The 27,367-nt window shown below is 46.3% G+C and overlaps 1 protein-coding gene across 1 annotated transcript in view; it reads left to right on the forward strand.

The window, feature by feature from the left end:
* The window catches only part of LOC147884648 (uncharacterized), a 79,174-nt gene that overhangs the window by 12,937 nt on the left and 38,870 nt on the right, over window positions 1-27,367 (forward strand). The window contains exon 3 of the mRNA XM_087397559.1: window positions 11,073-11,124. Coding sequence (XP_087253685.1) covers window positions 11,073-11,124 — 52 coding nt within the window. The remainder of the gene's footprint in view (window positions 1-11,072; window positions 11,125-27,367) is intronic.

Genomic DNA, 27,367 nt, shown 5'->3' on the forward strand with positions numbered 1-27,367 from the left:
TGTGGTCTCAACATGTTAGTGGCATAAACAATGGCCCTAACACATGGCAGTCCATCTGCCTCATTTGGTCTACTCAGACGTAGGAAACCTAGGGAGAGGAGGTACTTCCGTGAGCACTTCAAATAGTGCTCCAATGGTGGGGAGAGCTGATTGTAAACCTGTGGAAGCCCAATAAATTTGATGAGGAGGGAGGCGATTCTTTTGTCTTTTTCCATAGGTTCGAACCTCAAAGTACAAGGTGAGAGAAAATGCCTTTGGAACAAGATCTAGCCGTGAATAGTGTGAAGGAAGTGTCTGAAAAATCAAAGACCACCTGAAAGAGGCCTCTCCCCAAAAGATGAGCATCGACAAGGTGCACATAGAGGTTAGGGGGGTTGTCATGTGCACGGATCGGTATCTGACGTGTACTAGGTACACAGAACTAGCTCAGGTTAGCCTGGGGAGGCTTAGAGCTAGGCAGGCTTGATTCTCGGGTTGAGTGGCAAGGGTACGAACTATTTATAGGTCTTCGCTATTTTTGGCGCCGGGGCCCGAGTCTATAAAAGAGGCCCAGGGGGTTCAGTTCTCAGAGAGCAGTTGGGAGCAAGTCTCGTTCCCAGGTGCTAGGTCTGATCCTGGATTGTGTCGCGGACGCGCGCCTGCATCTTAGCGTAGCCCAAGGCCCAGTGGCAGATCCAGGGCTTCACAGCGCCACCTGGTGGTATGGGACACCAGGCTGGTTGGGATCTGATTGGGAGTTCGTGCCAGTAGCTCAGCTCGTGGCTCGGGGGGACATCTTCTGATTCGGGATCACATCCCGTAGATGTCACGGTTGGGTGGTGAGCAGCCTGCTCAGTTCTGATGTTGTGTGTGGTTATTTTGCAGATCAGGGGTTTCAGGAGTGCTGGGATGTGTCAGTTGGTATCAGAGCCAACTCCTGAGGTAGGAACTTCTGATGCGAGAAATTTGACGGATTTCTCTTCCAGGTATGCCCTAAAATTCGAGATTTCCTGCTGCGTTTTTGCTGTCTACCTGGGGTAGAAGGGGTGAGGAAATATCTGGAAAAGGAGGAAGAAGAGGAGTGAAATTGAATCGAAAATTCTGAAGGCTACAGAGAGAAGTCTGAGGGAGGAGAAGGAGAGCAGAAAGGAAGGAGAGTAGGGCAGGAAATTGACAGCTTGGGAGTAGAGTATGCGGGGAGTAGAAAGGACGCAGTTAGGCGAGGCTGTAGGGGCAGGACAGCCTGCGCAACAGGCTGACCACAGCCTGCGCAACAGGCTGCGAACAGCCTGCGCCTAGGGCTGCGTGCAGCCTGCGCAGGAAGAAGGGCAGGAAGAAGGTGCTTTTTTGCGAAAAAAGCACCCCTCCAAAGTTGGAGGGGCTCAGGTGCTTTTTTCGCAAAAGCACCCCTCCAAAGCTGGAGGGGCTCAGCCTTCTTTGGAAGCCTAGCTTCCAAATTAGGCCGCCCTGCACCCTATATAGATGGGGGGCTGGGTGCTAGACAACACACCAGCAGCCCAAGTTTCGAGAATCCACCTCGAGATTTGTACCAGCCCGCCTCGCCCTTCAGCAGCGCCCAGTTTCGATCAGCTCCTCTGCTGCAGCCCCTGCCTGCGTCAGCCCAGCGCTGCTCCCAAGGCTCCCGTACCAGCTCGTACAGCTGCAGCTACAGCCGTACAGCCTGTACGGACTGTACCGTCAACTTCGGTACCTGCAGCTGCTCCGTACAGCAGCTGCGCCTGCACCTACAGCCACCGTACGGACTGCGTCAGCAGCCGTACAGGCCACGTCAGCAGTCCGTACAGCCTCTATCGTTGACTGCGCATCCGGTATGTGGATGCCATGGCCTCCGTGCTAGGCCCGAATATCACTCCGGATCCCTTTCCAGGTGACCAGAAATCAAGAACAAAGGAGGTGGTTGACACTTGGCTGCACAAGTGGCAAGTTCACTTCCAATTTCACCCCTATCCAGACGAGAAAAAGATTCAGCTTGCAGCAGGGTTTATGTCAGGTAAAGCCTTGCTATGGTGGAAAGAACTCCAGCCTAAGCCTGATACTTGGATAGAATTTGAGGGTATCTTCAGGAAGGAGTTCCTGAAGAAGGAAGATGACTACGATATCGTCGGCAAGCTCAAAGCCCTCGATATGTCAAAATTGAATTTAACTTTTGAAGTTTATCTTCAGAGATTTAGGGATCTGCAAACCAGGGCCACCAAAATGGATCCTGTAACCTTGTTAGGTTTTTTCGTGGATGGTTTGCCAGACTCCTATAAGTTACAGATTAAGAATAACAAGTGCACAACATTGCAGGAGGCCATGACATATGCGCGCATATATGATGATACCATGGCCGGAACCAAGGCAACCACAGTTACCGAGATCAGCGGAAAGAACAAACGCAAGTTCTTTCAGCATGCGACTGGTATTGGGGAGACGAAGTCTACGGACAACGCCTCCAGGAAAAGCTTAACTCCTGCGAAGAATGGTAAGGCCCGATTCCTTCGCACTCTCAGGCTCAAGAAAGAGGGCCGGTGTTTTTATTGCGAGGAGCGGGGCCACACGAAGAATGAGTGTCCTAAGCGAAAGAACCAGAGATTGGTGCTAGGACCGAAGCTCCAGGCAGGTCCGCGTACCGCAGCCAAGGGAGCCAATCAGGTTACGATGACAGGTATTTCAGTAAATGTCATTACCTGCCCCCTTTCTTGTAATTGTACCTTTAATACTTCGTTGTTTGGTTCCCATGATCTTTTCCGAGTTTATGGAGAAGTTAGGGACCAACGGGTTCACATTCTCTTTGATCCGGGCAGCTCTCACAATTTTGTTAATTACAAATTTGTGCAGAAGATGGGGCTGTCCACAGTACCTAGCGACCACACCTACGAGGTGCAGCTTCCAGCCGGGAAGCAGTTTTGGGATCGCAAGGTTGAAGCGCTTCCCATCCGGATTCAAGCCTACACGGGAGCTCTCACATGTTATGTTATGCATCTAGAGCATGTAGACTTGTTGATCGGGATAGAGTGGTTTAAAACCCACAATATCCAGATCGGATGGACGGAGCATACGCTTTCTTTTGTAGACAAAGGCACCCAATTTTGTATTCAGTGTGATAAGATTATCCCTTCTCAGGGGCCTATTGTATCTGCGATGCAGCTTCGGAATATATTGAACACTTCTCATTATGATGTCTATCAGTGTGTTTTGATTCCACTTTCTACATTTGTTGTTTCGGTAATTAACAAAAATGAATTAAGTGTGTTTGAACACCAAGAATTGAGAACGTTGTTAGATAATTTTAAGGACGTATTCCCAGCTCAACTGCCGGAAGGGTTACCTCCAGAAAGGGCAGTAGATCATCGCATAGACTTAGTCCCAGGGGCTCAACCTATCAGTGTACCACCGTATAGGATGAGCCAGGTAGAGGAGGATGAGTTAGCTATCCAGCTTCAGGATTACCTGAATATGGGCTATATCCGCCCAAGTAAATCTCCTTGGGGTGCACCTGTCCTCTTGAGAAAGAAGAAGGATTCTTCCTGGAGGATGTGTATAGATTATAAACGATTAAATAAAGTTACAATTAAGAATCGCTATCCTTTACCTCGTTCTGATGATTTGATAGACCGTTTGGCCGGAGCGAAGTATTTCACTAAGATTGATTTGCGTACGGGTTATCACCAAATCCGTATCTATGCTAAACACATAGATAAGACCGCATTCCGGACTAGGTATGGTCATTACGAGTTCCTCGTATTACCTTTTGGTTTGACCAATGCTCCTGCTACTTTTCAGCAGATGATGAACGATTTGTTCAGAGATTATCTGGGCAAATTTGTTGTCGTGTTCTTAGATGATATCTTGGTATATAGTAAAACGCTTGAGGATCATATAGGACACCTTCGGGTTGTCTTACTTGTTCTAAGACAGCATAAGCTTTATGCCAAGATGAGTAAATGTGACTTCTTTATGAAGGAGATCATTTACTTAGGACACAAGATTTCTTCTGAAGGTATTAGCATTGATCTGGATCGTATCCAGAAGGTTTTAGATTGGCCTATACCTCAGACTGTGAAACAACTTCGCTCTTTCCTAGGATTTACGGTATTTCTCCGGAAGTCCGTCCGTGATTACTCACAAATCACGGTACCCTTGACCAACATATTGAAAGGTCGTGGACGCAGGTCTACTCAGCCGATCCCTTGGAATGATGCAATGAACAAGGCTTTTGAAACCTTGAAGTTATCTATCAAGGAAGCACCCGTTCTTGCATTACCCGATCCTACCCGGCCTTATGTTTTAGAGGCTGATGCGAGCGATTATGCGATTGGGGCAGCTCTATTCCAAGAGGGCAGACCTGTAGCTTTTGAGAGTAAGAAGCTAGACGACACTCAGTATCGTTGGCCCACACTTGAGAAGGAACTTTATGCGGTAGTGTATGCTCTCAAGGTTTGGAGACACTACTTGTATGGTTCAAAGTTCCTTGTATTGACTGATCACCAGTCAATTAAGTATGTGTGTGATGGATCAGAATTGAGAGGAAGGAAAGCAAGATGGGCAGAGTTAATGCAGGATTTTGATTTCGAAATACGTTATCGTAAGGGTTCGTTGAATAGGGTGGCGGATGCCTTAAGTCGAGTTAAGTTTGTAAATGCTTTGTCATTTACGGAAATATCCTCAGACCTATTTCAATCCTTGAGAGGGCTATACGCAACTGATAGTCATTTCAGTTCTTATTGGCGGAGAGTCCAGGATGGGAGCTCCATGGTTGACCAGGACTCAGGGATTGTGCCACCTAGGATACAGGCGGCGGGAGGTCAGTGGATGATTAGGAACGGCTTGCTGTTCCGGAATGAAAAGATTTGTGTACCTGATGTTCTGGACCTAAAATCCAAGATTCTCTGGGAGTGTCATGATGCTCCTAGTGCGGGACATCCAGGTATACATAGGACTCTGTCTCTTGTGAAGCATACCTTTTATTGGCCTAAGATGCGTGCATTCGTAGAGAACTATGTGGTAGGTTGCCGAGTTTGTCAGGTTACTAAGGCTGAACGCCTTAGGAGCGCGGGCTTATTACAGCCATTACAGATTCCAGGTAATAAGTGGGAAAGTATTTCCATGGATTTTATTACTGGTTTGCCTCGAACGCGCAAGGGTCATGACTCCATTTGGGTCATAGTCGACCGTTTGACAAAAATGGCTAGATTCTTACCTACAAGAACAACTATTTCAGCTGTTCAGCTGGCTCACGAGTTTGTGGACCACTTGTTCAAGCTGTATGGTTTGCCATCTGACATAGTCAGTGACAGGGACTCAAAGTTTACAAGTAACTTCTGGACACTTGTATTTGAGAAGTTGGAAACTACTCTAAGTATGAGTTCCTCGGATCATGCACAATCCGATGGCAGTACAGAGAAGGTCAACCAGTTGGTTGAAGACATGCTTCGGGCATATGTATCTAAGAGACAGTCTTCATGGGAAGATTATCTACCCATGATTGAATTTGCTTACAACAGTGCAAAGCATTCTAGTACAGGTTATAGTCCTTTTATGCTTATGTACGGGTTTCAACCTAAGTCACCAGTTATGGTTGGATTAAAAGGGATTCAAAATGATGCTGCTAAGAACTTCTTGCAAGACATGCAGGAAATGTTGCAGTTTGCCAAGGAGTCTATTAGAAGTGCCCAAGATCGGGACAGATTTTATGCTAATAGACATCGTTCACCTAGAGAGTTCTCTGAAGGAACGATGGTATATTTGAGAATTCCTAAGGAATCCAAGAGCCTAAGTACTGGTTTGGTTCCGAAATTATCCCCCAGATATTGTGGCCCATTCAAGGTCATTAAAAGAATTGGACCAGTTGCATATCGACTAGAATTGCCTCCTGATGTTAAAGTACATCCAGTCTTTCATGTCAGTAGACTGAAAGAAGTATTGGGTGCAGATGATCAAATTGTTTCTCCTCATGAGATTATAGAAGTTACAGATTTAACTTTTATTCCTCACGAACCTGAATCTATTCTTGAATTTCGTGAAAGACAGATTCGAAATCGTACTATCACGGAATACAAGATTAAGTGGAAGGATCGTGTTGAGGAGGATGCAACATGGGAGACATTACAAAACCTCCAAAGAACATTTCCCGATTTCTTACCGAACTCAGGAGTGAGTTCTTAGAGGAGGGGGAGTATGTCATGTGCACGGATCGGTATCTGACGTGTACTAGGTACACAGAACTAGCTCAGGTTAGCCTGGGGAGGCTTAGAGCTAGGCAGGCTTGATTCTCGGGTTGAGTGGCAAGGGTACGAACTATTTATAGGTCTTCGCTATTTTTGGCGCCGGGGCCCGAGTCTATAAAAGAGGCCCAGGGGGTTCAGTTCTCAGAGAGCAGTTGGGAGCAAGTCTCGTTCCCAGGTGCTAGGTCTGATCCTGGATTGTGTCGCGGACGCGCGCCTGCATCTTAGCGTAGCCCAAGGCCCAGTGGCAGATCCAGGGCTTCACAGCGCCACCTGGTGGTATGGGACACCAGGCTGGTTGGGATCTGATTGGGAGTTCGTGCCAGTAGCTCAGCTCGTGGCTCGGGGGGACATCTTCTGATTCGGGATCACATCCCGTAGATGTCACGGTTGGGTGGTGAGCAGCCTGCTCAGTTCTGATGTTGTGTGTGGTTATTTTGCAGATCAGGGGTTTCAGGAGTGCTGGGATGTGTCAGGGGTAGGGCTGCAATCATATAGTCTCTGGCTTGGCTTCTAGAAGGATGAGAGCCATGGATGCATGCAAAGATAATGGTCGCACTCTCAGCTTCAACATCTTTCTTGAGCTGCTGCTACTCGTCTTTAGAGAATAAACATGTTGTCAAGGTCGGTGAAGGAGTGGAAAAAGGATTGGCTGAAGAGAAAGTCATTCTCCAATCAAGCAACTTGAATCTTAGTATGGGAATTTCACTACGTGTTAGCTAGTTGGAACCAAAGGCGTCTAACAGAAAGGCAAGGGCGAGGAGGGCCAAGGTAAAGGGAATGTGAGGTAGGGGTTAGTCAGGAGGGGGGAAGGTAAACTGAGGTGGAGGAGAGGCAGAGCTTGTGTAGGCCTGTACCACCTATACGGGCATGTACAGGCCGCCATATAGGTCCAGCAGCAAGGATGGTTGGGGGTGGGCAGGCTAGGGAAGGTGGAGTGGAGTGGAAGAGGGCAGATGGAGGTAGAGAGGGGTGGAAACTAGGGACTAGCTGGCAGCTCACCATACAAACCATCTCCAGCCCAAATGAAATTTGTGAGGATTTACTCAAAAAGTGTTGCCATGCAAAGTGCCATGATCATCAAACACATATATGTGAATCCATTCAGTATCGGGTGTTGATTTCTCATGATCACTCAGAGGCTCATGATCTTATAGTTTTGATAACACGTCTTAGGGAGGATGAAAAAAAAAGACTTAATAAATGTCTTTTTTTTTTTTTTGCAAAAAAGAGACTTCTATTAAGTAAGAAAGAAACTCGCTAGAGCAAGCTCTGTGCGGAAATACAACATGCTAAGCATGTAATAAAAAACACCTCAGAGGAATGAGGTAGAAAGAAACCAAGGCTGAGGCTGAAAATGCCAACTCAATCCTGTAGAAGTCTCAGCAAAGAAGGGAGAGTCTCTCTAATCTCTTAGAAAAGTAACTCTCCTGGAAGAGGCTACTCGAGATGATCCCTGCATGGTCGCCCAAATGGCCATCAGAGTGTGTACCGTATCTGTCCAAGTACTGGCCAAGATCTGAGAAGGGTGAACTTGAGAACCCTCCAAAGCCTCAGTGCATCTGGCTCTCCAAATGTGCCATGCTGCAATGCTAGCTAAGAGCTCCCATGGAGAGTCGATCGAGGAATGAGCAGCCCTGAAGAGAGTGGCCGGAACATCCTTTAGAGAGCACGACTCCACAAGGTGTCGTCGGATGTGAAGAGCCCAAGAGGAGTCAAGTCTCTCAAAAAAGACCTGAGGCTCTGAAAGAGTGAGCCAAGCCATTGATCCCTAGGTCATACAGAAAGGTAGGCGAACAAAAGTGCTGAAAAGTCTTGCAATCCCCTTCCATATGATTCTCGCCTGTCTACAATCCCAAAGGTAGTGCTGTATTGTGTCCAAAGCAGAAAGGCAACGAGGGCAAGAGGGGTCAGCTCCGAACCTGGAGCTCCATTGGTTTACTGCTATCCCACCATGAATAGAAAGCCAAAAGAAGAGAGTGATTTTTCTATTCCGGTGGGATTTCCAGAGCCTCTGCCAAAAAAATTTCTGCAAATGAGCAGAAATCTGAAAGTTCTCCCAATGATGAGCTCTGGTAGGCCTCCAACCCCTACAGCTGAGCTGGAATTTCCTGGCATTATTGACCGTGTAACGAAAGAAGGGGATGCCCTTCTCTTGGTGCCCTTCATCTATCCATTCCCATTCCCCAGGGTCCCACTGCAAAAACTTAATTGGGACACCTCCATAAAGCCACAACCTCCATGAGCCCATGGTGATGAGAAGCGGGTCAGGATCCAAGTACCACTGTGAAAAAGAGCCATGCTCCATGAAGCCCACTATCCTGACTGGCTGAAACGGTACCTCCAACAAGATATCGTCTGTGGATTTGGACAGCCTACCCCCCGAAGAAACATCAAAGACTAAGGCATTCTCATGTGTGTCATGAAAAGCAATCACCTGTAAAGGAACTCCCAATTTGGAAAATCCCCCCATCCAGGTGGAGCAAGTAATAGGCATGTCATCTGTGTTCACCCAATCCAAGGGCAAGGCTGCATCAATCTGTTGGACTCTCCTTGCACTCCCTCTGAGATTAAGAACCATCTCGGCCCGTCGGTCTGCAGGAAGCTTCTTGAAGGCTTTCCATGCTCCCAGAGTAGATGCAGGGCCCCTCTCCCATCTTGGCCACTGCATGTACGGAGAAGCTCCAAGTGGTCTGCCATGCTCATCCAAAATCCTGTCATTCCACATCATAGGCTGTCTTTCAATCTCTTCATGGGTGGATGGGGGAATCCTGCGAAGAGTACTCTTGAAGCTGGCTCATGCTTTCAGGATAGCAACCATAAGAGGGGAAGAGGGAGATCTGAGGTGGGCTGTGGTGAAAACCCATCTAGTACTGTGTGTCCAATCCTCTCCTGAAGTGGGTGTGTGAGATTGTATGCATCTAATAAAGAAATCCTTCCAAGGCTCTTGCCCTGGCATAAGTCCTCTCACAACGACCTTGCAGAGTAAGGCTTTGCACTGTAGATCCGTGTCGATGATATTCAAACCCCCTTCTCTTGTAGGAAGAATCAAGGTCTTCCAAGCCACCCTGGCTGTAACATCAGTTGTGCCATCTAGACCACTCCATAAAAAGTTTCGTATAGGCCTCTTAAGCTGAGTGATATGATCCCTAGAGTGGCACCAACAAGAGCATACAAACCATGCTGTGGCTAGAAGAACCTGGTTAACCACCACCACCGTGGAAGCCAAATCAAGTTTGGCTGAGCTCCAGAAAAGGAGCTTTCTTCATATGCTCTCCAACACCGGAGCAAACTGTTGTGAAGGAGAGATGCCCACCCCAACTTAGCAGCCCAAATATCTGACTGAGATGCCCCTCTGTACCCAAGTGAAGCCAATATCATTACCCCAATCCGGGGTGTCATCATCGCAAATCCAAAAACCATTGGATTTATGCCAATTAATGTGTGCACCTGTAGCCATGCAAAATAAATCCAAGGCTGTTCGGAAGGAAGTGAGTGTCCTGGGGGAGGCATCCAAAAAAACAGCCGTGTCATCTGCCAACTCACTATCCAGGAGCTCTTCTTCCCGGCGGATAGGAAGCCTCAGCCCATAAATATCAGCTTGAGATCTAATGTAGATACTCATAGCTTCCGCCACAAACAGAAAAAAAAAAGGGCAAGAGGGCATCCTTGGCGGACTGATCTGGAAATCTGAAACCTGTTCCCTCTTACCCCCCCAATGAAGGAACTGAAATCAGATATAACATGGGATGCGAAAAATGCAAGAAAGAGAGCCTACGTGCTTGTCCCCACCACAGAACAAAAGACTTCAACACACAGCATATAGTGATCTGATCCCTGCCATGCTTAATGGTGGTGCAACAAGTTTAGCAGGGTGTGCAGCTGCCAACTTTCATGGATTCCCCCCTCATCCATAAACAAAGGCAGAACTAGATCATAATGGGGTTGAGCTGGGCATGTTCAGCTGAAGAAGGATTTGATTTGGTAGCTTCAGGGCAGTACTTGACGAAAGACGGCACGCGGTTTTCTTGAGGGATGGAATCCCTTGTCTTGTGCTAGTAGATGCAAATCCCTACTTGGTCAAAGGCGGGATGCAATTTTCTTAAGAGATGGAATCTCTCGTATCTGAGCAATGTGGGTGCTCCTTGCAGACCCATGTCTGCCTGCACAAGTACTCCACAAGAGCCGTATATACCTGTCGGATGACCTAGATTAGCGGCCCTTGATCTGGTTTCTGTAAGGATATTGACATTGTGTTCCCATCATCTTTAAAGAACAGATAGTGCTTACCCATGACCTGGGTATTGGATGATCATGTGTCTCCATCTGGGCCACTGAGAGGTGACACATCCTGCAAGTCTACTTCTTCCTGGGGACCCTCGTGTATCTCATAGTCTTTGGTTCAGAGCTGTTCCGTGGAAATCATGAGGTGTGTGATTTGAATCCTCTTACAACTCAGAAGATCACCCTCTCCATAATAGCAGTGAGAGATCCTGGGGATTTTATGAGACTATTCCTTACACAGTAAACCAGGTTAATGCGGAAAGTGGATGTCATTGTTGCAAAATTAAATAAGAGCTAAAAATTTTCTTTATTTTGTAATAATGTTTGTGTTTTTCAAATATTTTTCTGTGCTTCTTTTTACACCTGGAGGATACACTATAAGAGAAGGTTGTACATGCTCTACATGAATTTTCAAACGTTCTGTGTACTTTCACATCTGCTAATACTGTGTCAAACATGTTGGTGGCAAGCTATGCCTCGAGAGGCAATTCTTCTGAATCGTTGTGGATTTTCTTGAAGAGGTGGCTTTTCTTTCTTTTTTTGTTCCTTGAAACAGATTGGTTGGTGTGCTTTGATCTACAGACGTTTAGTGTTGCTGAGGTCTTGCATTAATTACATCAATACAGTGAATCAGGTCAGTTTTTCCTTTATTCCTTATTCTCATATTGATTTATGTCAAGAGGTGATCTTTGATGTGTATATAGTCAGGTTGCATTTGTTGATGCAATATCTCATGCCTTAGCTGCTCTGCTCTGTTTTGTTACTCTCAATTAGCTTGCTAACAGAATTAGGCAGCCTAGGGCCGACTGTCTTCCAATTTTATGTTACTGGATAAACATGAAGTTGCTTTAATGGATAAATGTCACAAAGACAAGTTTCCACAAAAACAACACGTCCATTCCAAGGAAAACTATATATATACAGTATCGACTTGGAATCCAGTGTCGACATGACGTCCACAAGACATGATACCCTTCTCTTTGTGCTCTCTTAGAGATCCCCCCCCCCTCCAATCCTCCAGACACTTATTTACACTCCTTAGCTGCTTTTAAAACTAACCACTCTACCCCCCCCCCTCCGCGGAATGCAACCACACATTGCATATCTCGGGCTCTAGCGACCCATCTGATGTGAAACAGTCACATTCCGAAAGCTCTCAAAACACTCCACTTTGGACTCCATAGCGGCGGTGGGCTTACAAATACCTTGGCATAGCCTCTCGCCAGTAGTTCTAAAACCTGTTCAACATGCCTAATGGCCATTAATTAAATTTTCACCTAACATATTCCCCCAGTTGTGGTGCATAGAACGTGTGCTCAGCAGCTGCAAAAGCCAAATGCTATCCATGTCACGAGGATGTGAAATTATGGGACTTTTGATTTGCGACTCCCGTAATTTGCGCGTGACCGCCTTGAGCCTCTAGGGCACGAGGGTCCGGCCATGGGGCGGGACTTGGGGAATTAAAATTCCTAGTGGGCCCTTGGAAATAGTGAATGTGCACCCAGTTACTAGGCAATTAATTCCTAGGGCCAAAGTGTGCAACAGGGGGGCTAAAAGAGTGGTGCAATTAAAAAACTGCTTTTAGGAGCCAAAAGAGTGGTGCAATTAAAAAACATTGCTTTTTGGAGCCTAGGGCTTTCAAAGGGGGGGGGGGGGAGGGGAGCCCTTCTTTTGGATTCAATTGGACAAATCCGTTCCAGAGGAGCTAGTTCATCAGTTTGGAGCTGCCAGAGCCTGCCAGGTGTTGCTAGAGTCAAATCGCTTTTTACCAGGAGGTTCCAGAGCCTGCCAGGAAAATTCGTTTTTAGCCAGGGGCCAGTTTCAGAGCCTGCCAGGGAAATTCAAGTTTACCCAGGGGCTAGGTTCAGGTGATCCAGAGCTTGCCAGGGAAATTCGTTTTTACCTAGGGGCCAGTTTCAGGTGATCTAGAGCCTGCCAAGGAAATTCGTTTTTACCCAGGGGCCAGTTTAAGGTGATCCAAAGCCTGCCAGGGAAATTTGTTTTTACCCAGGGACCAGTTCCAGGTGATCCAGGGCTTGCCAGAGCAAATTGCAATTGATCCAGGAGCCTGTTGCAGGTGGCGATTTTTACCAGGGTGTCTGTTCCAGTTTGCGATTTGGTTTTGGGCTCTTCCAGGCTGTTCTAGGTGCGCCTATGATTGGTTCTAGGGCTGTTCTAGGAGTTCTGGACTTGACCAGGCTGCTCCGAGTGAACTCCGACTTGCTTTTTCAGGCTTTCAGGCTCTACAGGAGATTTCGACCAGATTTTCTGGAGCTTTTTGGGTGTTGTGACTGGTTTTGGTAACCTTCCAGGCCTGTGTGTTCGCTTTTAAGCTGCTCTTGGGACTGTGCCAGGGTAGAATCAGCTGATCTTCGCAGGATCTAGGGTTTTCCAGCCCAGGTGACCTTTCTTCTGTGGATTCCGGGTAGAAAAAGGCTTGTCTTTGCCTGCTTTTGCCGTTCCCTGATTGGTTGCTGGCTAGTTATTGCGTTTGGGTTTCTTTCCTCGCGAAGAAGGGTTGATTTATGCTTTTAGGCAGTGGCCAGGGAGGCTATAGATTGAGGCAATCTGTTGGGAAGAGTTTGGTTGTTTGATTGCACCAGAGTTTAGCTGTTGATGAGGACTTTGCTTGCAGTTGTTCAGCCGTGTTTGTCTGGTTGGGTACTTGGTTGTGCGATTGCAGGTGTGGCTCAGACATTGGATGCTATTGGGGTCTCTGTTGCATACTTTGGTTGGCTGAGGATACAGGATTGACTAGTGATTGGATGCCATTCACCGTTTGAAGTTGAGCAGGGAAATTATAGGGTGGGCTTGATGGGGAGTCTGCGGCCGTTGGTTTTGCTTCCTAGAGACCTTTGTAATCAGCCGCTTGGCTTCAAATGAGCGCCAACGTTTGGGACCAATCGGTGTCTTGTTTTTGAGTAGGAGCGCTTCCTTTCTTCGACATGAACCACATCAAAGTTCCCCCCAGGGTGCTATCCACATCAATCCTTCATTGCTCTAGCCATTAACAAACAAAAACACTCAAAACAACCCACATGCATGTACACCTGTGACAACTGAACTATACATTGTTCAGTTCTTCTGCTCATCAATTGATGCCATATCAACATCAAATGCTGCCAATCACATGCAACCTTTCTTTGACATGAACCACATCAAAGTTCCCCCAAGGGTGCTATCCACATCAATCCTTCATTGCTCTAGCCATTAACAAACAAAAACACTCAAAACAACCCACATGCATGTACACCTGCGACAACTGAACTATACATTGTTCAGTTCTTGTGTTCATCACTTGATGCCATCAAATACCGTATATGGCATATCACCATCTTCCTTCCCCATCACATGACCAGCTTGAACATTTCTCTGCACACCACACAACATGCGTCACTTTTCACAACTGATGCACTGTCTAGCCTTATCGCAACAAACAAAATCAGACTTATGGGCAGTTTTCGCTTCATCAACAGATACGTTGTCAACATTTTAACCCCCAGTATGTAACTGTAACATGCAACGGTAATCTGTCACAACAAGACCTTCTTTAAACCTTTAGCGAGGAATTAGTGTTGTTTACCATAGAGAGAGAAAGGAGATGAGGGTAGAGAGAGAGTAGAGTTGACAACCGATTGGGTCCCTATACCCACTGAGGGCCCCCTCCCCCAATCAAGGGAGAATTTGCTTTATACTTGGAGAACTGAGAAATACAAAGAAACACTCTTCGAGAGAGCACAGAACGCGCTCTTAAGAGCTCACTGTGCACACGTATAGCAGACACAAAGACCTGAGAGGCAACATTGACCAATACCGAGACCTTGATGCTGTCCACACTGACGATGTAGGACGCTTCTGCAAGGCAAGGAAAAGGCTTGTGCTGTCCACCGGAATTCAGGGTTACTGCGTGAGTGAGAGAGTGAAAGCTAGGAGTGATAGAACCTATGAGAGCTGAGAGATGACTGAAATAAAGAGCTGAGAATGAGCTGTGTAAAACTATAAGAGATAACTGAAAAGAGCTGCTGAAACAGACCCCAAACCTTACTCCGTTCGCTGTCCCGACTCCCCGTCTAATGCGCTGCGTGAACACCTTCCCAAAGGGCTGAACCGATGCCAAAGGCTGAGGCTGGTCAGAGGGCCACTGGGGGTGAGTGTCAGGCTGTTCAGAGGGGGCTAAGAGGAGCTTTAGGAGGCTGAAGTGCTGGGAGAACTGAATGAGGAAAGAGGGCCTGGAGGCCCCCTATTTATAGGGCTTTTGGGGCTGGTTGGCTGGCCCCATAAATGCCAGCCCTAGGCCCCATAAAGGCAGCCCTAGGGAGGGGTGCAAGGTAGCCTATAAAGGCAGCCCTTCCCCTGCCATTCTCTTCACTTGTTCCAGCCTTGAGGGGGCCCAGAAGGGCTCCTATCCTAGGCTGGACCTAAACCTATCCCTAAACCTAAGATGGAAACACCCAAGTGCAGGGGTGCATGTGACAATAACGTGATATACAACCAGTACACAGACTGATAGAACTCATTTATGTACTCCGTTCAAGCCTTGTGGTATAGCATTCCTAGTTAGCACATGCACGTCAGCATGCACCACTGGAGTTTGAACACCATCTGTCACCACACACATAGACTCATGTGTAGTTTCCATCAATGAACTCTTAGCTTTTCTTCTACCTGTGGCATCAATCCCTTCCAAAACTCGCTACTACAGCCACTACCTGCAGAACCTGCCGAGTATCATACTCCAAGGCAACTAACAAAGCCTACATGCAATGTTGGCCTAATGGTCTCTGGATCCCCAACAGCAACACCCACATGTACATTAGTATCCAAAAACACAACACTCTGATGCACCACCGAAGGCATACTTGGTTCCTCATAACCACTCCAATTATGCCAACCTTGGCAACATTGTTACACATCCTCGCATTCTATTCTTTCTCAACTTGCTGCAAGGCATCCACAAGCATACATGCTTCAACCCTTGACTACCTTCGACTGACTGCATACACAGTATCCACACCGTCCACACAATGTCCACCCTATGTCCAAACGGCATGATCCCTTCTGTTCATGCTCTTTCTAAAGACATCTGCCCATCCAATCCTCTAGACACTCTCTTATTTATGTAGGATCGATAGGCAAAAGAGAATACAAAGAGTCGATGATAATCAGCCGTCACGTCAACTAGGATAATAGAAAAGAAAGAGTACAAAGTACTTGTACCTAGACCTAGGACTAAGTGTCCCAGGTGTCACATAGGACTAAGTGTCCTATGTGGCCTAATAGGCACTAACACTACAAGTGCCTATATTTATGCCTACAAGGCACATACCATGGCCTATACGGCATCACTAGAACACTCAGGAGATGGCCTACAAACCCCCCTCCATGGGATGGGCTGAAGTACTCTGGAAACGTCTCAGAATACTTGGTATTTTCTGGTCATGGTGGCACATGTTCATCCAAAAGTATATAGCCACCTATGAATGTACAAGGGATGTCAGATCATGTAACAAAGGGAACCAAGTGTAAGGCCTGTCAAAAGACTTCGAACTTGGGACGAGGAAGTGCCTTTGTAAACATATCTGCTATGTTGTCCTCTGTGGGAAGATAGGACAACTCTATGTCTCCTGTTGACAATGGCTCCCGAACATGAGCAAACTGAATGCCCAAATAATAGTGGAGCTGTCCCATGTCTGACATTTCAAAAACCTGCTGCAAATCAGCCTTGAAAGCTGCAATATGCTGAGTATCTGGGCCCGTGATGAGCATATCATCCACATATAAAATCAGCACTAAAAAATCAGATCCACTCCCACAGACATAAAGAGTGGGTTCTGTGGGACTATTATGAAAACCAAGGGATAGTAAGTGTGCATGAATTTTGGCATACCATGCCTTGAGTGCCTGCTTCAAACCATAAAGGGCTTTCCAAAGCCGGCATACCTTATTTTCAGAATTAACAACCTCAAAGCCAGGAGGTTGTGTGACATATACTTCTTCCTGCAGATCCCCATAAAGAAGAGCAGTCTTGATGTCAAGTTGGTGCACTTGCCAATGATGATGGGCTGCAATGGCAATGACACATCTAATGGTAGTAATCCTGGATGTGGGAGCAAATGTCTTCTCAAAGTCAATGCCTTGTTGTTGGGCATACCCTTTTGCAACAAGACGGGCTTTGTATTAATCTATGCTGCCATCAGATTTCCTTTTTAATTTGTAGACCCACCGGGTTCCAATGGCATGCTTGCCGGGAGGGAGATCTACTAATTCCCATGTGTCATTTTTAGCAATGGAATGTAACTCAGCTCTCATTGCATCCATCCACTCTTTGTTGTCAAAAGCATCTTTATGGCACAGAGGCTCTTGATTGCAAGCTGTAGCAAGGAGTGCAAACTCATGAAAGTGACCATGCTGTCTATTCCCTGACCTTGTCCGGGCAGCAAAAGGCTGATCTTTTTTGCTGTTCCTCAATGTATCAAGAAGCCATCTGGGAACTTGCCTTTGTTGTCTATTGACAGCTCTTTCTTCAATGACTGCATCATGAATAGTGGAATTATTTTGTGTTGGAAGAGAAACCTGCAAATCAGCATGGGGTAGTGGTTGATTATTGCTTGGTGGAGGGCCTGCAGGAGGCTCATGTTATTGGTTAAAGTCCTCTTCTGAGGATGGTAGAGGTAACCAAGATTCAAAGGCATCAAACATGTCAACATCTGGCTTAGCTTTGCAGTCCACAAGAGGAGAAGCTGAATGTTCAGCAAAGATTACATCTCTACTGACAATAATCTTCCCAGTATTTGGTTGATATAACCGATACCCTCTACTCTCCTGGCTGTAACCAATAAATATGCATTTGATTGCCTTGTCATCAAGCTTATGTCTCAGCTGAGATGGTACATGAACATATGCAAGAGACCCAAAAACTCTCATGTGTGAAAGTGAAGGCTTCCTGCCTTTCCATGCTTCATAAGGTGTAATAGTCTTCAATGCCCGTGTAGGCGATCTATTCAGCACATAGTTGGCACACATCACTGCATCAAGCCAAAGTTTATTGGGCAAAGACTTGGCCTTAAGCATGCATCTGGCCATCTCCATTGTGGACCTGTTTTTCCTTTCAGAAACAGGATTCTGCTGAGGAGTGTAAGGAGTAGTGCATGAGTGAATAATGCCCCATGAAGACAGAAATGCATCAAACTCCTTTGACATATACTCTCCCCCCCTATCTGTGTTGAGGGTGACAAGCTTGCATCCTGATTCATTCTCAACCATATTCAGCCACCTCTGAAAGCATAAGAGAACTTCAGATTTGGCTTTTAAAGGATATATCCAGCAATATCTCGTGAAATCATCAATGAGAGTCATGAAATATTTGTACCCTCCAATGGCATTTGTCCTCATTGGGCCACAGACATCACTGTGCACTAGCTGCAATTTCCTTTGTGAGAGTTTTGAACAATTCTTTTGCAAAGGAAACCGATGCATCTTACCCAAAAGACAACCCTCACACACATGTTTGGAAACTGTGTGAGTTTGAGGTACATCATTTGCCATCTGCTGTGAATGTAGCTTTGCAAGAGCTCTATAATTGAGATGACCCATTCTCTCATGCCAAAGATGAGTTTCAGCAAGCTGTGAATCTGAAATTGCAAATGCTTCAATAGAAAGTGCAGCTGAGTGATGATCAATGTGATAAAGCCCCTTTTGCAAAGTGCCAGTGAGAACTATGGCATTGTCATCACGAAGATCATAAACTAGGCATCTGTAGCTATCAAAAATCACTCTGAAACCTGAAGTAGCAATTGCTGAATTTGAGATCAAGTTGACTTCAATTCCAGGCACAAAGAGAACATTTGTCAAAGTGACAGGATGATTTGAAATAGATGTGAGTTGCACATCTCCAATTCCTTTTACAGCATATGAAGCATTATTAGCACATGTGACAGTCCCCCCTCGAGGTGCATCAGCTAAAGAGTGAAACAACTGTCTGCAAGATGTGACATGCTTGGAAGCACCACTATCAAAGTACCAGGACTGAGCATCATCAACAGTAAAGAGTGCATTAGCTTTGGAGGGATCAAATGAGCAATGGACAGCCCATGCCCAATCATCCTGAAGAGCATGTGCATGTGAAGCATCTGCTGGCTCATGGGATTCAATAGCATGTGAGGCATTAACTGTCAATTCTGCTTTCTTTTTCTCTGAGGCAATGCACTTCCTGCATTCTGAAATGTCATGTCCAGGCTTGCGACAATAGTTGCATCTTTTCTTCTTTGACTTATCTGATGTATTTTTAGATGCATGGGAGGAATTGCAATTGCTATGCACAGATTTTGGCTTACCCATAGGCTTGGAAGCCTTGCCTCTTCCTATCTGTTGTGAAGCAAATGCATGATCAGGAATAATGGCTTGTCTATTAGCTCTGCTTTGCTCTTCCTGCAAAAGCAAAGTAACTAGCTGATCAAAAGAATAGTGGGCTGGATTACCCATGGCCACTAATCGAAGGGTTGTAGCAAACCCTTGATATGTATCTGGCAGTCCATTCAATGTGGTACTGACAAGCTGTGAATTTGGCACCACCTCATCAATGTTGGCAAGTTGTTCCATGAGGTCCTTGACCTTTGTCAGGTATGCATCCATAGAGTCACCTTCATTCATACTGACTTCTTGTGATTGCCTTCTCAAATATGCAACACGTGCCTCATTGCGAATCTGATGAAGAGAAGCCAATTTGTCCCAAGCATCCTTTGCTGTCCTGCAAGACCGGATGTGTGGAATAATGATTATCTTGCATGATAAAGCAATACATGAATGTACATTTGCATCTCTTGCATCCCATCTTGACTGTTCCTGAGTTGGAAGAGCAGCAGCAGGAGTGCTAGAAGATGAGGCATCAGGAGGAGTACCCCCTGCAAAGGGACCAGCAGTAGAGGCAACCACTGTAGCATTGGCTGGCCTTAGATCAACCCCAGAAACAATATTCCACAAATGCTTTGCAACAAGAATATGTTTCATGAGAATAGACCACATCGGATAGTTGGTGCTATCCAACTTATCATCTTCACGAAGAACGCCAAATAGATCTTGATTGTTCCTAGCCATAGCAAATGTGATACCCTGAAAGAGACTTGAAAACCCAAAAGCCTCAAGGCTATCACTGCAAAGAGCTGGTTGTCCAAAAAAATGACAGCAAATATCTGCAAATTTCCAACCCAAATCAAAGGGCAAATGCAGATCTGACCCAAATGTGACTGTGGCAGGCAATGTTCACTGCAAAAACAGCAAATCCAGCAAAAGCCCCAAATTTAATGAGGCCAAAAAGAGGGCAAATGCAGAAAAGCCCCAAATTTTGCTGAAATTTTTGCAAATGTGACCCAATGTACGCGAATCTGACTCAATGTATAGCCTCAAGGCTTGAAACTGCAAAAGTATGAGTTATTGTCCCAAATACCAGTTGAAATTGAGCTCCGAACACAAAACCCCCAAATTTTGTTGACCTGAGTGATGACGTGGCACAATGTGACAGTCCTGAACCTGAAATTAACCGAAAACTTCAATTTTTGGAAGAATTTCAGTTGTCAACCTTGTCCAAAGTATTGTATTGACAGGTTGAAGGTCCAGATGTCAAAAAGCCCTAAATTTTCTGTTGGAAATTAGGGCTTGACAGTAAAAACTGTCAAAAAACAGTAAAAATCAGCAAAGAAGCTTGTGGATAGCAAAAGATAGTTGAATCTGCTGGAACAAGTTCTCAAATGTAAGTACACTCTTCCACGAGATGGGAGCAGTCAATAGAAGCTTCAAGGGAGTAGCTGGAGAGGAGACGCCTTCTAGAGAAGGTAAGTCGCCACCTTCTAGTGCCACTGAAGGTTGAAGCTCAAATCTGGTGGGAAATGGATCCCAAGTTAGTCGCCTAGTTGAGAGGGCCACCTGTAAGTGTAATGCAGCTCGATAAAGGGCTGTAGCAGCAGCTCGAGATGAAAAGGCAGCAGCAGCAGGGCCGGAAATGCCTCAAATCAGCCTCGAACTGAGTGTAGAGCTGCAAGGCACCTTTGGAACAGCCTCTAGACAAGTCGTGACTGGTAGGCGCCTAGTGTAGAAGCAGTTTGAAGTAATTTCCAGCAATGAAAGGCCTTGAACTAACCACGAAGAGCTGATATGGTCCACGAAAAAACTGGAGCAAGGTCCTAGAGCAGTCGCCTCAGCTTGGAACCATCAATGAGGCACGTTTTGGCGATGAAAGAGCGCTGAAAGCCTGGGACAGCAGCTAGAGGAAGCGTACGGGATCCGTACGTATCTGTACGGACGTCCGTACAGGTGTACGGACAGTATGGAAAAGTGGCGCATGAAGCAGATCTGGGCTCTGATACCACTGTAGGATCGATAGGCAAAAAGAGAATACAAAGAGTCGATGATAATCAGCCGTCACGTCAACTAGGATAATAGAAAAGAAAGAGTACAAAGTACTTGTACCTAGACCTAGGACTAAGTGTCCTAGGTGTCACATAGGACTAAGTGTCCTATGTGGCCTAATAGGCACTAACACTACAAGTGCCTATATTTATGCCTACAAGGCACATACCATGGCCTATAGGGCATCACTAGAACCACCAGGAGATGGCCTACAATTTACACATGTCCTTGGCCCTTTTTTAAACGAACCACAATAATGAGCCCCCCCCCCCGCCCCCCCCCCCCCCCATCCTCCCCCCAAACAACGGCTCTCTTGGCCACTATGGTGAAGACCCCTACATACTTGACCAAATGACCATCAAAGTGTGTACAATGTCTGTCCAAATACTAGCCATGGTGTAAGCTGGGTGGATCTTGGAACGATCAAGTGCCTTTGTGCATCTAGATCTCCAGATATGCTAAGCTGAAATGCTTGCCATGATCTCCCAACACGTGTCCACAGAGACGTGCAAGTTTCTAGAAAGAGGAGGGAACAACATCTAGAGTGCATAGCTTGACAAAATGACATCGAACTGAAAAAGCCCAAGAGGAGCTATGCATCTCATGAAACACCTGAGGCCCAAATAGAGAGAACCAAGCCATTGAACCCTAGGTGATGAAGAAAGAAGAAGATACAAATGTACTCACAAGTCCCGCAGTCCCCTTCTAGACAACCTTGGCTGGACTGCAATATCATAGGCAATGCTGAATGGACTTCTCAACAAAGAGAATGCGGGCTTGAAGAGGAGTCCCAAACCTAGACCACCATTGATTTACTAATATCCACCCACAATGCATAACCTCCACCGGTCTAACCTTGATCTCAGCCAACCTACTTAGTACACAAGCATTTTATGTAAGTGATACGTAACACGTAACTTATATGATTTAAGTTTCAAATTGAGACTTATAACTTTCAAATCACATCATTGGTAATTATAATCACCTAGATGTAGAAAGGCTGGTACATTTATCTAGCTCTGTGCATACCCTCTACATCAAGTGGTATAAAAGACCGAGGGTGAATCCCTCCATATTTGTCATATGTAGCATCGGCCTCAAAGCATTCACAATGGCTTCTATCTGCTTCCATAATGAGGTATTGAGGATAGAGACTACACATGAAGAGAATATGAGGATAGAAACATACACATGAAGAGCATGTATGTACCTATAGGTCCCAATGTATCCACCAATTAGATATGAATGTATAATATGCAAATCATGGTGCAGAATATAACCATCAGCCTTAGACAAGAGACATGTAGGCGGATCGAGTTTTGGAGGGCCACAATATCTCCATCTTTGAGTACTCTTGGAAAATGGACAATGCCTTGGGCTTTTTCGTAAAGAATACCACAATGCTATTATCATCCCTCATGATATGTACACCATCAAGCTTGCCTATGTCCTTCATCAGGGTTTCCATCAATTAGAATTACCACAAGGTTGAAGCATGCATCTGGTGTTTCATGTGTCTTAATTAAACTAAAATTTTCAAATAACTAATGCATCAATCGATGGGATTGTAAGTTACATGAAGTAGAGGAAAAATGCAGCACACAAGTTAACAAGAATCCTAGATCAGAGAGAATGACTGTTTGAAACCAGAAGATACCTACGCTGCTGATTGCTTGGCACGGTCTTTCTCTGATGCTACCTGGGAGTCTGTTTACTTGATTTGGAGAACATTCCCAGAGTTGACACTATGCTTGAAGAGGGGGTCCAGGGAAGGAATGTTAGGTTCCAGTTAGAATGTAGCATGACCTTAGATTGGTCCATGATAGAAAGTCCTCTACCAATGGTGATGTAATAAATGTAAATAATTGGTGGTTATTTTGTGTATTAAGGATTTGGTCAAGAATTTAACTGTCAAGGTCTTTGAGGATAGGGGTCCGAGAGGGCTAAAAGGCTTCGAGCATGTGCATTATTGTGGGTTAATTAATCAACCATGCACCTAGCAGCAAGAATAAGGTTAGTTAATTAGTTAAAAACCTAAAGGGGAAGGGATTAATGTTAGAAATGAACAAAACAGACAGCGGAAGGCTGATAGAATAGCGGAGGAGCTCACACAGTGGTGGTGTGGGTGGAGTCACAAACTTCCTTACTTAATGTGGCTCACATAGATGTGCAGATCAACACATAGACAATGCTCAGATGAGAACAAAATATTTTCCGTCCAATGGACACAATACAGCAGAGGGCCAAAGTCCCACCAAATCGTGGTCCTTTGTCCTCACCAAAAGATGCTGTCTTACTGCCTCCAAGACACTCCTAGATCCCTGAGTCTGGGTGCTCATTGATGAGTGTATGTAGACCTTAGTCTTCGTGTCTGATCCCCTGCACCTTGCTGCCCTGAGTGTCAGCCTAGGTGTGCAGCCGTTCTTCAAGCTGTCTGCTGTACACAGGCCTTCTTGGTCCTCTTGATGTAGGCCCCCATTGTGCTGCTCCTCTACTCCAAGTCTGCTCCTTGAAGGATGCTGCCCTGGTGAATCTTGAATGGGTCTGCAAATGCCCTCTTATATAGGGCTCCAGGCCCTGCCTTGCTGGCCGACTTCCTGCCCCAAAAAAGCAACCCATGAGGGTCCTATTGGCCGACCCAGCACTCTCCTCCATGGGCGCTCCATTCCAGGCCCCTTTGAGACCTTCAATGTAGCTGACCTGCTGGCCGACTTGTTCTCTGCCCCCCCACCTACCTGTGGGGCTCTATAAAGCCTGGCCTTTGGCCCTCCATTCCATGCAGGGGACCAGCCCCTTGGTCTGCTCCATCCCGGGCCTGGTTGGCTGTCTCCAACCAGCCCAACTAGCCCTCCTTTCTGGCCAACCCTGCTGCTGTTCTCCCTGCCCTATTTGCATTGAGGTGCTGCCCATGTGGGAGCCCCCCCTCTCTTTCTTCTGGGCAGATCTTGCCCTAGGCCTCCCTCCCCCATGCTCTCCTCATTTGGGGGCTTATTGATGGGGAGGTGACCTATCCAACACCCCCTTTCACCGACACATCTCAGACAAATGCCAACTCGTCGATGAAGTTGCTCCAGTAGCTCCCATGATAAAACCCTTTGGAACAATCCGGCGTTGATACCCATTCCTGGCTTTTCAAGCAGTGGCTTCTGCTCTTCTAGGTCCAGTCCTGCACAAGCAAACCATCCTGGTACACAGGTCCATCCAAGGTAGTACCTGATGGCACCACCACCTTGAGTCATGTTCCTGTCTTCGAGCTCGAACAATCTAGATGCCATAATCTTCCAGATGTCCTCCTCATATTAGTGAACAACCTAGAGTCTTCCAAGCACCATGTTCTCAAGGTCTGTTTCAACCCATCCTCTCTCTAGCAAGGTCCGCAACAAAAGAACCATCTCGAGAAATGAAATCCCAAGAATATTTCCACATAACCTTGACCATGAACTCTCACTGAGGTCTTCTGGCTTCAGTACACCCTATCCATAACCACCTTCCAACAATCTTCTTTTGAGATTTGAAGAAGCAAACACACTCCCCTTCTGCTTCCAGGAAGGTACATGTCTCTCAATCTCGCATTTCCTAAGACACATGAAGAGCAGATCTCCCCATAGAAAGTTATAAAGGCTGAAATTAATTTTACAAAGTACATACCATACTGTCTTCTTGCCTATGTGCTTGCTCTGAAATCCTCAGGAGGCACATACCAATGACTAGTGTAGTCCTTGTAATGCCCCCTCTAAATTACAGCGTCCATCTGGACTTGAAACTCTAGGGCACTCCATGGAATCCACCCTCATGTTAGTATTAACAACCAGCACCTGGAAGAGTCCAAGCATTCCTTGCTGTCCTTCACCTTCACAAAGGTCTCTGACTCCTCGCTTGCCCACATCTCAATATCAGACATCTTCACTATGACTTTAGGTCTGCATATTTGACCTCAATAACACAAGAGAAATCACCAAGAATAGTTCTCTGACTACCATAGCAAAAACTTTTTTCTCACAATCTATATATGAGTTGGACTCCTTGCTCTTTTGATCTGCCTTCTTCTTTATGCAATCCTTCGCAAAATGGCCTTGCTCATCACAATAGAAGCACTTCTTCTTCTGCTTCGTCTTCTTATTGGAAGTGTCCTCTTCATCTCAAGAGTCATCCTTCTTGGGCACTGCTAGGCTTGCCCTATCTTCACCTGCTTTGTCCTTTGCTAGCAACGCCTTGTCGTCGTTTTCTATGTTGTAGAGCTTCTCCTGTAGCAATAAGGGACCCAACTCCTCAAAGGTCAGAGGTTTGGTCCTTTGTCCTACTGTCACAGTTGTAACAAAGCTCTTGAAACTCCATGGTAGCATCCCAAGTACCATCAAGGCCAACTGGCTTGAGTCTAGCTTCTGACCAACCGATGCTAGTTGATCTCTCACCACCTTGACTTTCATCAAGTGGTCATGAACCAAATCTCCCTCATCCATATTCATGTTGTAGAGTTGATGCTGAAGAGTCAAGATCCTGGATGTATTATCAGTCTCATATAGATCCTTCGGAATGGCCCACACCTCTATTGACGTGTCAGTCGTCTTGTGATCAAGGCTAGGGCTTGGGCATCTCTATCCTCCCATGCTTCGAGTTCATCTGCATCTACCAGTTCAACTATCCTTATTGTCCATCACATCCTCCGGCTTTGCCTCTATTCCCGTTGTTAGTTTTCGCAGTGTCTGAGCCACTAAATGACTCCAGATCTTCACCTTCTAGATAGGATAAATGGACTTCCAAAAGTTAGGGATAGTGAAAGAAGGAACTCGATTGGAGGAGGACGAAGGAAGAGCAGTGGTTGAAGAGACTTCTGCTTCTGAAATCGACATTTCTATTGCCATATCACACAACAAATTTGAAAGCTAACACCACCGTTTGTAGACAATAACTCTTCACACACGTGAGTGAACTTGAGTCACCCTTCTTCTCGCAAGGGCACAATCCTCCAGTGGTGGGAAGTTGATTCCCTAAAGCCTTTAATCAAGGTCATCCTTCACCAAGGTCCTTGCCTTCAAGTTCCCACACTTGTGAGCCTCCTATTTGGGCTCAGATACCATGTTAGAAATGAATTAAATAGAGGGTACCCAGAGTGGAAGGCTGATAGAATATCACAGGAGCTCACATGGTGGTGGTGTGGATGGAATCACAAACTTCCTTACTTTATGTGTGCTCCACATAGATGTGCAGATGAGCAAATAGACAATGCTCAGAGGAGATGTAGGACCGACTTTCGTCCAATGGACACAATACAACAGAGGGACAAAGTACCACCAAATCGTGGTCCTTTTTCCTCACCAAAAGATGTTGTCTTACTACCTCTAAGACACTCCTAGATCCCTGAGTCCGCGTGCTCCCTGATGGGCGTACGTAGAACTTAGTCTCCGTGTGTGTCTGATCCCCTGCACCTTGCTGCCCTGAGTGTCAGCCTAGGTGTGCAGCCCTTCTTCAAGCATTGTCTGCAGTACACAGCCCTTCTTGGTCCTATTGATGTAGGCCCAAATTGCGCTGCTCCTCTGCTCCAAGTCTGCTCCTTGAATTTTGAAGGCTGCCCTGGTGGAGCACCCTTATATAGGGCTCTAAGACTTGCCTTGCTGGCTGACTTCCTGCCCCAAAAACCCAACCCATGAGGGTCCTATTGGCCGACCCGCACTCCCCTCCATGGGCACTCCATTCCAGGTCCCTTTTGGCCCTTCAATGTAGCCGACCTGCTGGCTGACTTGTTCCCTGCCCCCCCCCCAATACAAAAAAGCAGTTTCGTGCAACATAGTCCCGCGCTCCTAGGTTGAGCGCAGGGTGTAAATGATATCTTGCCAGATAGCGACCAAGATAGCCGAAGTTGGAAGCGGATGCTCACCCATCACCAGACTACCGCGAGCAACCCAAATGTTCCACGCTGTGACATTGGCTACCACCTCCCACATGCTATCCTCCAAAGGGGAATGAGGATCCGTGCTATCAAGAGGAACCACCTTGTGGAGCTCTATCCTCTGAATGCCTTGCATCCGATAAGCTAGGGAGACCTCATCAATCTGGAACACATGACCTTCTTCACTCAACCAGGTCCTCTGAAGGCTTTGCATGCGGGACAAAATCCTGAGGGCTCCTGTCCAAATCCTCATTGCACTGCGACAACTCCAAAGGTAGTGGGGGATCGTCTCCAAGCCTTAGTGGGCAGCCAGCCAGAACAAGTAGGAAATCTTCCTTGGTAGAAAATTGAACCAAAGGTGAGTCCAAAACCTAGAACGGACCTCCTGGGGCACCCTCTAGGCCACCCAATGCCTCTCCCTTGAAGGGGTCCATGTCAAAGTGTCCATGTGGAGCCTCCTACCAACTCGGGTGGTATAAGAAAACAAGGGCACCTTGTCCACCCGCTCCGTGAAATCGACTCTGGAAGGCCAAAACCACTCTCCCACATCCCACTGGACCTCACTCAAGGCTTACCTTCCCAAAGCCAA

Source organism: Dipteris shenzhenensis, chromosome 26 (genome assembly GCF_047967505.1).
Source record: "Dipteris shenzhenensis isolate YYH24624 ecotype China chromosome 26, Dip_SZ_1.0, whole genome shotgun sequence".
NCBI lineage: Eukaryota > Viridiplantae > Streptophyta > Polypodiopsida > Gleicheniales > Dipteridaceae > Dipteris > Dipteris shenzhenensis.